This window comes from Malaclemys terrapin, chromosome 8 (assembly GCF_027887155.1).
Source record: "Malaclemys terrapin pileata isolate rMalTer1 chromosome 8, rMalTer1.hap1, whole genome shotgun sequence".
NCBI lineage: Eukaryota > Metazoa > Chordata > Testudines > Emydidae > Malaclemys > Malaclemys terrapin.
Genome location: NC_071512.1, coordinates 55790825 through 55803550, shown reverse-complemented (window position 1 = coordinate 55803550; position 12726 = coordinate 55790825). Strand labels below are relative to the sequence as shown.

General features: G+C 45.7%; 1 protein-coding gene across 2 annotated transcripts in view; it reads right to left on the bottom strand.

Moving 5' to 3' along the window:
* DHX9 (DExH-box helicase 9) overlaps positions 1-12071 on the bottom strand; it is a 43150-nt gene extending 31079 nt beyond the window's left edge. Inside the window, exons 1-7 of one of the 2 annotated variants that reach the window (XM_054037581.1) lie at positions 11975-12071; positions 11609-11729; positions 10591-10731; positions 6941-7058; positions 6535-6647; positions 5537-5685; positions 1119-1165 (exon numbers count right to left, since the gene is read on the bottom strand). In XM_054037581.1, coding sequence (XP_053893556.1) covers positions 1119-1165; positions 5537-5685; positions 6535-6647; positions 6941-7058; positions 10591-10731; positions 11609-11719 — 679 coding nt within the window. In that variant the 5' untranslated portion in view covers positions 11720-11729; positions 11975-12071. Of the gene's footprint in view, positions 1-1118; positions 1166-2549; positions 2642-5536; positions 5686-6534; positions 6648-6940; positions 7059-10590; positions 10732-11608; positions 11730-11974 lie in introns of those variants that run through there. The other variant, XM_054037582.1, reaches the window with a different exon arrangement.
* Positions 12072-12726: the final 655 nt, after the last annotated feature.

Here is a 12726-nt window from a genome sequence, read left to right as displayed (position 1 = left end):
GGGTTTAGTGGCTACTTAAAAGCAGGTTTCAGTAATGATCCCTACTGAGAAGAGGGACTCCCAGCTCCAGCCAGGCTGTAACTAACAAAAGTTAATTCACATTACAGTATTCATGCAAGCAGGTTTACCTTATAGCACTCAGCCTACCCATGCTTAACAGGGCTTTTTCCACAATATTTGTGAAAGCCAGGACTCCCTTACAGCACCCATCTGGACCAGGCTATGCTGCAGGCCCATTTTCAATTTCAAGGCACCAGTCCACAAATCCAGTAGAGACTTGACACTTGTTTTTCTTGTGTCTTCAAATACCTAACAGTTTGGTCATTTTAAGGCACCACACTACATCAATTTTACTGCATTATGGACATTATAAAAAGATAATTAATTGACTGGTGAAGTTTCTAATTGTGTAGATATCTACTATAAGTTCAAATCACAAGAGTAAGACTTGTGTGCTTGGTATCTTAAAAAAAAAACCACACAACCCACAGGTTTCTAACTAGCTGTTTGAAACTGCATAATTTTTGTGATTCTCCAAGGTTCCCCACCCATCCTAGTCCTGTATATATCTCTATCCTCGATCACTGACCAGATACTTAACCTGAGCAAGGTGTCTTCTTGAATGGTCCTATTTCTAGCTCTTTGCTTGCTTTGGACTTTACTGCAATAGACTTCCATGAAGGCAGAGGCCAGCTCGTTAAAAATAATTTCTAAAAGCAATAATTCAAGCAGTGCAATACTAGATACCTGCATCTCTCAGGTGGTTCAAGGCCAAGAGTCTTAAGCTATTTCACTAACCAGACATACACTATGTAGCCAGTTATCACAGACCATCCCTTTACAATGTACAAAGGAAAGGCCTGTGTGTTTAATGAACAAGCAGCTGAAAGGTATACTGGGGGAAAAGGTAAAAGAACATTTCCATAATAGCAGTCAATGGTGAGAAGACTTCACACAATTCAGCAAGCTGCTTACTGGGGCCCACTGGGACACTGGCAGCAGTGCATTATTGCATGAAACACCATCCAACTAGTGTTGCATGTACTCAGAATTATTCTCATGTTTCTCTTCTCTAAGACCCATAACTAGCCAGACAGGAGGAAAAGGAGGACACTTACTTCTGCCCAGCTGCTTGACATAAATGGTCATTTCTGCAATAAAGCTCCTGTAACACACAAAGAGACACAGTTAAGGCTTTAATTCCTGAGAGTGGCTGAACCCAACATTTCCAAGATGGCCAGGCTTTCCAACGGTTTAGACAAAGCTCATCAAAACTCAATTATAAAACAATTATTTCCTCTTTAATTCTAGAACAAATGAAACATTAACCTTAAAATATAAGGTTTTTCCTCTGTACAGTGACACCTTCTCAATCGTGAGATCTGCTCCCTGTGTATTTTGAGCAGCAGAGTCATACTTCAACAACGAATGACTAAAATAAGATTCTAGTGCTTTTAATCCCATAAAAACTAATTCAGCTGAGTAAACTGGATTCTAGTTTGACTGATGGATCAATTGTTCCAGTTGCAGATCCAGATTCTTCCCTTATTTGTTCCCTATGCAACTTGACAGTTAATAGGCAACACCAAAAAAACCCACACACTCACTCAGTATTTGGACTGATATACTAGTAAAAATGCAGCTTAACTTTTGAACTGAAGAGTGACTTTGAAGGACTGGCAATTGGAAAAAAAAATCTGGTAATTTGAGTATGTCTGATTTGGATTCATGAACACACATACCCATGATGTCATTTTACAGTTACTTTTCAGAACAGAACCTTAAGAAACTGACAGCACCAGACAGAACTATCTGACGAGCCTGGAAGAGGATGGATGGATGGGGTGTGTGTGTGTGTTGGATATCTTCACTTGTTTACTCCAGCATCAAGGTATATATGTTTCAACACAAGAACAGGCTCCTATCCTGCCTGGAATCAAATAGTGAAGTGTGACCCAATAGGCAGATAACAGAGTTGCTTTTGCATTGTAGTCAATTGTTCTGTTAACAAGATTCCTATATGCAGTACTGCCTAACACTGAAATCTAGAGCAATCTGCTCAGATTGCCCTCATTTCCATGTGTTCTGGCTTTGCCTTCAGTCAGAACACAAACATCCAGACTGCTAACCATATAATAAACTTGTTAAAGAGACTACTGGTACATTAAGGCTGTGATTTTCAGAGACACTTAAGGGAGTAAGACACCCAACTTCCACTGAAATTCAATGAGCATTGGGCACCTACCTCACAAGTTTTGCCCCCCCCTTCTTTTTTTTAAATCACAGCACAAATAAATGCGTGTTCGAAAATTAGAAATTAAAACCACGTTGTTATAACTCTGGGTTTAAACTTGCAAATCTGATCCAAGTTGTTTGGGCTCTAACAGATGCAGTTCCTCTCTGAAAACTATGCCTCTGGTGCTTCCACTGCTGCAGGCAGAACCTTGCAGCTAGGACACGGCCTTGATTTCTCGCTGTAAATAAAACAAAGGTTAGGTGAGGATTTAAGTTCAATGTTAGACTCCTTCCTGCACCACCAGTGAACTGACCTTCAGGCACAGCGGCTTCATGAGTCAAAGGCCACTGGCTCTCAGGGATACAACAGCCACCCTTTCATTAATGACACCGATGCCAGTATGTTTCTCAGCCAGGCTTATAGTCAGCACTCAATCTCATTCTCCTCCACCTAAGGGGGGAACAGCGACACCAGAAATCAGTTTACAATAGACTCCCATGTGATTGCTTAGTTCGGCCTAAGCAGAAGCACATGTGTGAATGAGCACAGATCTCTGGTGTCGCCGTCTGCTACCCCTTTCAGCATGAAACAAGCAGCAATGCTGTACCCAGACTGCCAGTGAAGTCCCCAAAAGGTAAAAGTCTTGTCCCATCATTTGCTAAAATATTCATTTTGTGTTCTGTGCCCCAGAAGTTCTACATTTACATTCCTGTCACTCAAAATAAACCCTCTCGATTCCAAATGTATGCTATTATCAAGTACCTGTACCCACTCAGTTTTGAAGGGACAGTGACAAAAATCCACTGAAGAGACATATTTCTCCTTTAAAATTTCTCACTTATGGAAAAGTAAAACTGACACTCAACATAAAGAATATTAAAAAGATCAGAACTAGCAAGTTATACGTAGACTTGGAAGGATTAGATTTTTATTGGTAAATATCAGCAAGTTTAGATTTCATCACACACATACAAAGGGACAGAAGACTTACCATCAATAATCTAAATTTACAGATAAAATAAGAAAAATGCTGCTTGAGAACTTACAGTTTGATTTAAGGTTATTTTCCTTGTATCTTTTGACATGTTATATTTACAATTTGTGTTTGGTTTCTAAAGCTTTAACTTTCTGAATCTCAGTGTTAACTGTCTGACACACTCAGTTTTGGACACCTGAAAATTTAAAACATTGATATTATCTGTCAAAATTATAAAAAAAAAAATAAAAAACTGAACTCTGCCAAGCCTAGATATATGTGAGGATTGGTGCTTCCTGAAAATACTACTACCACCCTACTTCTTCAATCCAGAGATATAGTGCAACTATTCCTCTGCTTTTACTGGATATTCACCGAATATGCAATTTTATTTTATTTTATTTTTTTAAAAATGGAGCTATCCCATCTCCTAGAACTGGAAGGGACCTTGAAAGGTCATCGAGTCTAGCCCCCTACCTTCAACTAGCAGGACCAAGTACTGATTTTGCCCCAGATCCCTAAGTGGCCCCCTCAAGGATTGAACTCACAACCCTGGGGAATTTACTCCTGGCCTCTAATATTAGAATAGGTCTGAAGAGTCAGATGCACTGCAACAGGTTTCTCTCACAATCCACTCTTTCCAACATGTTGATCCACATGAGAGTAATCCATACGAGCCTTCCTGGGAGTAATAAATACTACACCCTGGAATGCTCTCTGGAAGAACAGCAAGCAGGCTGAGAAACATACTAGTACCAACCACCACCCCCACTTTCCTCAAATACATGGATTTAAGGTCTCCACCCACAAGGAACCCATACCACCACATACACCAACAGCAACCTGCAGATTACAGAAGTAAACACTCTGCTGAACAACACTTAGAACTTGAATTTTATATGTACTCAGTAGTATACAGTTAATCCTCACCCCATTGATTTGAAAGAGGTAAGTGCCCAACATTTGGAAACTGAAATGGAAGTGAACTGACTTGAAGCAATGGCAACACAAGGTTTATATGAGTACCAGGGTACTTGATGTCAAACACATAATGTGTTCATATATCTGAAAAAGATTTTTATGAAATTTCCCATCATTAATAGGAATTGACTGGAGAAGTACTTCAGAGTTCCTGACAATCTTCTGTGAGTAGATCAAGGGATATTGGAATCAGAGAAAACAAAAATCCAGTTGTCTCTTTTGATAATAGCATAACCTTCAGAGAACACATTTAGGATGGCAAAGGGCACAGCGGCTTTCCAAAACGGCTTATTTATACAGAACTGATGGATTAAAAAACAGTATGACAGCGTTTCTCACCACAAAAAGATTCTATTAAGATAGAAAACAGACTTTCCCTGCCACAAAAAGTTTCACATTTTCAGCGGGAGCAGGGGGGGGGGGGGAGGGAGGAGGGGCAGAGAGGGAGAAAAGTGTCCCAATTTTGGATGAAAACTCTAAATCGTGAATTTTTCCACAGCATGGAAAGAATTCCATTTCAGAAGAACTGAAATAGAATTTTTCAGCTTGCTGCCTCACTCACCGGGGAGCTGATCAGCCTGGGACCCTGACCGGTTGGCAGGAAACCAGGTTGGCCAGACTTCCTGGTTTCTGCCAAAACTTTCAATGCTATCACAACACATTCCCACAGAATACTGATTCCATTGAATCAGCATATTCCAATGGAAATTTTCAACCAGCTCTAGCGGTAACAATTGTTAAGTCTCCATTAGATACATTCCCTGCTTAACCTAATTTAAGCATTACACGTTAAATTAATGTTTCCTTAATGCATTTTATAGTGAGTAGCACAAATGATTATTTACTGCCAGGATAATCGCCTTGCAATCAAACTGAGACCTCCCAGTTACCCAGATCATAGCAATATTACCACTATAAAATGCAAAACAAAAAGGCATTTCTTTAAGCAAGTGCCAAAACCATCAGGCAAAGATTTCTCCACATTGTCATCCACATCCCAATGCCAAGGATCTCTTCCCCCTCCCTCCCAAGGTCCAGAAGCACAGTCGCCATTCTTCTAACACACTGGATAGGACACTGCAAAGCCAAAGGCACTTTTTAAAATCAACTGAGAAAGTAAAAAAGGAGCTGCTGAAGATTAACATGAGGCACAATCCCCTCTTACCAGGGACTACTGCCCATTGCCTTCTTTTAAGAGCTACTGACCAAGAAACAAAGCTTTCCCGCATAGGACTGCAGAGTACTACAAACTAGATCAATAGGATGGGTCCCAGAAAGGATTCCTCTTGCCCACAAATGTTTCTACCCCTTGTTACAGAAGGATATGAGTGAAACTAGCAAACCTGTTGTGATCAGGCCCCACTTGAGTGTATTTATATTCTCCCTGGACCTTCTCCTTTTGGAAAAACTGGTTCAGACGCGCCTTAGCATTCTCCAAGGTCCAATTTCCATGAAGACCAGCATTTAAGTCCACTTCTTCTGACTCCAAGGTCTAATATTGAAAACAATTTAAAAGTTACTGGCTCTAACTGTAAAGTTTTGTTACAAGTATGTTTAAAACAAAATGTAAAAGTCAAGTTTCCTGAGTAATTGGTCAGCGTGCCACAGAATAATCAGGAATTTTCACAAGAAATTTAAGTGTCTTTACAGCCTCAAGACTATTTCTGCAGACTGCCACAGCAAAGAGTCTGTATAAACAATATAAATGTTGATATGAGGACAATCTGACCGTCAGTGTACCCAGAATTATCCTGTTACTATTACTGGCCACACAATAGCAGATGTAAAGGTAGCCATCTTACAGCAAAAAAACTTCAGGACCAGACTCCAAAGAGAAACTGCTGAGCTCCAGTTCATTTGCAAATTTGACACCATCAGATCAGGATTAAACAAAGACTGTGAATGGCTATCCAACTACAGAAACAGTTTCTCCTCTCTTGGTGTTCACACCTCAACTGCTAGCAGAGCACCTCACCCTCCCTGATTGAACTAACCTCGTTATCTCCACACTGATATATACCTGCCTCTGGAGATTTCCATTACTTGCATCTGAAGAAGTGAGGTTCTTACCCATGAAAGCTTATGCTCCCTGTACTTCTGTTAGTCTCAAAGGTGCCACAGGACCCTCTGTTGCTTGTTACAGATTCAGACTAACACGGCTACCCCTCTGATACTAGTAACCAGCTAGTTTCTTCACTGATAAATCTTCTGCCAGTTAAAAAAATTACAAAATACTGAACTCCTAAAAATTACAAGCCTGGCTGCAAACTCTAATCAATCATTAAAAGGGGTGGAAAACACTTGTTTCAGAGCTAAAGTAGAATTAGATAGGTTAACTTACAGCCTGTGCCTCCTGCTCCTCCTTCCTTGAATAGTAATCCTTCAGATTGGCTCCACGGTCCCACTGAGCCCCACCATAGCCAGAGCTTCCAACTCCAGCAGCCGGACCACCACCTGGGGGAGAGGGGGAAGAAAGGTTAATCCCTCTTCTAACAATTGTGAGATGCATGCTGAGAAGTCAGGTGCTCTGAAGAGGAAAGAGAAAAATCTGAACTGTTCGCAGCCACGCCTCAGAAATACTCAATTACTTTTAGTTATTTTCTTTATGAAGAAACACACATAGGAGACATTGATATTATAAGGTAAAAAATTTATTCCAAACGTGTGTGTGTGTGTGTTTATATGTGTGTGTGTGTATATATATATATAATAAATATAATGTAAGTTACAGATATTCAAAGTCTTACCTGTTTCACTCTTCAGTGCCAAATGTGGAGGAAGAGGTCCGCCCAGAGTAGAAACACGTTCACCAGCATCTCCCCTTGCTTCAGGCACTATTCCATCCGGAGCATCAGCAGCTCCTGCCTGGGGAAGGGAAACAGCCCATGAATAGCAATGCCACCAACTTCATATAAAATGACAGAACTTTTCACTCAATACTCATGTCAGAAAAAGTGTCATACAATTTAAAGATATGTTCATTATATAACATTGCTGTCAGAAGCTTCCATTTAAAACATTTAAAAAGCTTGACTGCTGAGCATTTAAACTCTTTCAGATGTCCTACTAAAACTCACAATTTAACATTCCTAGCTGCTTTAAGCGACAGGAAAAATGTGAGTTTATGGCCCATGGCTTATATCCATGATAAACAGGATACACTGAATGCACTGTATAATTACACACAAAAACCTATGTTAAAAGGACATTACTAATATTGCAAAAATCAAGCACTCAAAAGTTAAGCAGTTAGCTAGACAACCTTAATTCAGCCCCATTATATATATGCATTACGATAGTCTAATTACACAATCACATATAGTTTTCCCACAGGACCTCAGCCCATTCAGCTAGCAGATCTGCTCTAGGAATGAATCACAGTTGTGTGGTGAAGGAGATTTATCCGTAAAACACCATTCTTCATTTGCTGTAAAAGTTGGAAAATGAGTACCTATTGTGGGTTCCAGGACACAGCGGGCCTAGGGTGACCAGATGACAAAGATGAAATATTGGGACGCCAGGGGGGAGTTCCCCCCCCCGCGGCACAGCCCCGTCTCCACCCAACTCTATGGTGGCCGCAACAGCTGAGCGAGGCCCAGCCCGGAGCTGCCAAGCCCACGTGCTGTGCTAGATCCCCGGGGCAGCCTGGCTCGCTTCCCGGCTGCCCTCCAGGAGCCATGGGCGTGGCCCAGGAGGCCCAGGCCTGCCTCGCCTTCTACCGGGGGCTTGGGTGGAGGGAGCTGCTGCAGGATCTCTGCCGGGCCATGCTTGCCTTCCTGGAGAAGCTGGACTGGAGCAGTTCGCAGGGTGAGTGCCGGGGGCCACCCCGTCCCTCCAGGCTTGCGCCGCCATACAGCTGATCAGCGCAAGCCTGGGAGGGAGGAGGAATGCGGCGTGCTTGGGGAAGAGGCGGGGCCAGGGTGGGGATTTGGGGAGGGATCCAATAGGGCAGTGAGGGGGCTGGGGGAGCGAGAGCCCCTCCCGGCTCCGCCTGTGCGCCACAGCGGAGGGCAAAATTGCTCGTTTGTCCAGGGTCCCGACCGAACATCGGTCAGGACGCGGGACAAACAAGCAAATATCGGGATGTCTGGTCACCCTAAGCAGGCCCACGCACACCGGTAGCTAAAGGCCCTTCCCCCGGCTAAGGGGGAGGGGGACAGTGAACCTAGGCCACAACTGAATACTGGGGACAACAAATGAAAAAATCAGAGATGGGAGTGAAGGTCGTAGTGTGAAAAATCAGGGAACTGGAAGGGGACACCAAGCAGAGAACCCCGACAGCACCCATGACTGCTCAAAGACATCCAAGGAGTCAATGGACACTGCCCAGAGGAAAACTGCTCAGAGAAATGACTGCAATAGGGATCAGAAGTAGGCCCCACAGTTGCAGAGCACTCCCCCTGCAAGCCCCCTCCCCAGGTCAAATTCCTCTTCTGACCATTACAAGGTGCATAATGAATGAGGTAGGGGACTGAAGGAAGATAAAGTATAGTCTCATGGTTAGGGCAGGTGAATGGAGAAACAGATTCTAGCCTTGTCTCTACCACAGAGTACCTACATGATGCTAGGCAAGTTACTTAAACCAGACTTTTCACAGGTGGTTATTAACTGAATGTTCCTCAATTTCTGAGTCCCTGACTTGAGACCCAGGGTCTGATTTGTAGAAGTACTGAAGTCAATGGGAGCCTGTTTTATAATGCTAAATATTCTATAAAGACAGGTCCCAGGGGCCTCAAAATGGGCACTCAAGATTAGTGACTACTCTTGACCCTAATCTCTCTGTGCCACAATTCTCCACCTGTAAAATAGAGATAAGATGACCCTCCCATCTCACAGAGGTTTCTCAGGTGCTGCCAACTCTGCCTATAATAAATCAGGGCTTGAAAAATTCACTCACCAGTAGTGAGCAGGAAGCTTTTCCTGATGAATAGGATGATCAAAGCTACCAATTTCTTCTGATCATAAACTTCCATTAAAAATAATCTTCACAACTATGGGGTCAAGACTCTAACCAGGCAGAAATTATACAGTACTGTTTGCCTGGGTCTACAGACTGCTCCAATGCCTCAGCAAAGCTATGAGCAACAGACCAAAAGACAAGATTACCATCAATTTACAGCTGATATTCAGTGTTCTGTGGCAGACACATACAGTACTTGACACTCTTACATCACAATTGCTTGACCAAACTGTGACCAGTGCCAAAAGTATCCAAAGGGAAAGACAACCCAAAAGCAGCAGAAAGTCACTGCTTCACAGGAAAAGGGCAATATGGCAGAGGACCTTAAACCCATTACTGGTTTCATTACACAGCGATGAAAAATAGCTTATAAAACTATTAGAGCCGTCATAAGAGACTAGCTCCTGCAATCTCCTCCAGTATATACTCCCAGGGGAATTCTGCACAAAAAGTTAAAAATTCTGCATATTTTATTTGTCAAAACAATAATATAATCACACCAGTTTCAATTATTTTTGGTCATTTATTTCAAAATACCTGTCAGCAAGAATGTAACAATACAGACAACAAAAAAGATTCAGGAAATGTTTTTTGACAAATAGATTCCTTACTAGGCATATTAATACAGAACTCTGAGTAATAATTCATTTAAACTACAATACAGAACCAAATTTCCCGCACCCTTCAGAAGCAATGCAAAGACTTTGGGGAGTCAGGGGTAACGGAGGAGCTGAGCGAGAGAGAAGTAAATTGCTGGGAAGGAGCCTGGGTGTGAACTTGGAGGGTTGTTGGGTATGGGTAGGAAAAGTATGGAAGTTTTTTTGTGGTTGGGGGGGGGGGGGGGGTGAATTGTTAGGGAGCTTGCAGACCCTGGCTGACCCCTAGCCTTTCCCATTCAGTCAGGCACATCTGCCCCTCTCCCCATGTATTCCTGCAACCCCATATGTCCTTGCACCCCCTGTCCACGTGTCCCTCCATCCCCACTCAGACACCCACCCACCCCATCCCCATGTGGCCCTGCACCTCTCCCTCTGTCCCCATGTGTCTCTGTGCCCCCACCTAGCCACTCCCATCCCTATACCGCCTCCCTGTGTCTCTGTGTCCCCAACCAGCCACCCCCATCACCATGTGGCCCTGCACCTCCACTCCCATTCAGCCCCTGCCCCAGTCTGTCCTCCCCTACTAGCCCTTATGAGCCCCCATCTGACCACCCCAGCAGCCCCATGCTATCTGTCTCCCCATAGCTCCTGTTCCTGGGTCTTATACCTCACTTTAGGCTTTCCCCTTCCAGGAGAATTGGCTCCAACATTTAGATCCAGAGGTCCCAGGTTCAATCTCTGCTGCTAACAACCTACTTAGCAGCACAACACTACAAGTTACCGCCAGAGAGAATCAAACCTGCTCTCCTACATGACAGATAGGGACACAGACACTTACCCCTAAAGCTGGAATTTCTTCACTCTTGATTTCATTCAACCGAACTAAGTAATTAAGGAAGTCCCTAGCAGCATTGCTCTGTGCATCTTTCTTGTTCGTGGAATTGCCCATTCCAATGTAGTTAAAACCTTCCACCCGAACCTGCAACAGACAAAAAACTGACCCTCAGGTAAGTGTTTACAACATCAAAACCTCACCACGTGAATACCCAACCAATTCCAATGGACTCTCAGCTGTTTCTATTCACTCCTGGCTCCCCTGCTAGCTAAGCATCTTCCCCAGAGCGGATATGTGGGGGTCTTAACTTTTTAAGTGCTAGCGGCTTTTAGCCATGTCAAAGGCTGTGCACATACCCCACACCCCTTCACCATTATTTCTTTTCTGCCTCTGTGGGCAGTAAGTAATTCAGGATGTCAACATTTTTATTGGGACAACAGCTAGGGCTGAAATGGGGTTTGTTATGCTGGGACCTGGCGCTAGTTGCCTCAACCAGTTCTTTGCTCTGTAGATAAGTTGAGCCTAGGGTCTGGTTTAACTCAGCCAACAAATGTAAAGTGGCAGAAGCTGGCTAATTACACTAATAAGGTCACTCGTAAATTAGTGAATATTCTAAGGTGGTGACAATACATGAAAGGGTTGGGACTATAAGCAGAGCCACCCAGGCACCGCTCCTACTTTTAGGGTGAGAAGAGGGAAAGGATGAGGTAGCAAAATGGCCCTAGAGCCAATGCTCCTTTCCTTGGCGTGGGGAAGCCAGGCGGGAGTCCTGAGCGGGTGCTGCAGGGAGCGAGAGCCCATGGCCGGTGCTGGCGGTATCCTTGACTGGCCCCTTAACTTCGACTTGTGCAGCTACACTCAAGGCCCGGCCCGGCCCTGGGCGGTTACACCCCGCGCCTGCGCCTGCCGGCCCGGTGTGTGGAGACCAGCCACGCAGAACAGGCGCCCGCCGCGGCACGTGCCGCCGGGAGCGCTCCGACGCCGCGGTGAGGGGCCCGAGCCGCCGCGCCCTGGTCCGCACCTCACACATGAACTTCTGCCGGTTCTTGTTGCCCACGGCGCGGATCTCGTAGGTCGGCGTCACCTTCCTCTTGCCGCACCAGGCGTACAGGAAGTTCTTCACGTCCCCCATAGCGCGGGCTCTGCGGGGACAGCGCGACCGTTAGCGCCGCTGGGTCACAGCACGGATAAGAGCCGCGCGCCCTCCAGCAATGGGGAGTAATAGCAGGGGGAGAGCGCAGCCCCTGCCCAAAGACAGCGCATGCGCACAAACAACACGCACGCACCACGTGCTCTATCAGGCCCCTCTTCTTGACCCAGCCCCGCCCTTCTCCCTACAGCGCATGCGCATGCACCCGCCCCACTCCACGGGCAGAGATGCCCGTACCTCTCCTCTAGACTCAACCTCTACCCGGCTTCGGCTGGGCAGCTGCGGTGGGGGGCGAAGTACCTCGCTCGCCGAGCGCCACAAAATGGTGGTTGTGTGGCGCATGCGTATAAGGAGTATCAACAAAGGCCCACTATGGCTGAATGCAGGGAGCCGCGCCCACAGCGTAGGGGGTGGTGACAGAGCGGCCGTAGGGCTGCCAGTTCCGGGGCCCGTCCCCTAGGCCTGGCAGCTGTTAGCATGGCCGGTCCGAGCGGCGAGCCTAGCCTCCCGCTGCTGCAGCGCACGGCCAAGGCGCCCCAGCCCCGCACAGCAGCTGCACGCCCCGGTGCGGCTCCTGCCCGGAAGGGAGCGGAGCTTGAGGCCCCCCGCTGCTGCTGTACTGGGGCGGGGGCTCCTGGCGGCTCACACGGATCGCTCTGTTTTTTGCGTTGGACACGAGCCCGACCCTGCGGGCAGCCCCGGGCTGGCGGGAGCGCTCGGGCCCTGCTGCTCCCGGGACAGCGGGAGTTCCACAGCGGATGGGCGCTTCAGGCGGCCTGCTTAAAACTCGTGGGTTGGGTTTTTTTGGCGCTTATTTCACTTCCATGAGCAGGTCACACTTTGAATAAAAGCCGCCTTTGTCGCTGTCCCTGCACGCAGCGGGATTGGAGTTTACAGGCAATGTGCTGAGATCTCCCCATAGTCTTCCTGCAAAGCCTAGGAAAACGAGATTGTTTTAGGAGAGGGAGTAGAAGTTTCCATATAAAATA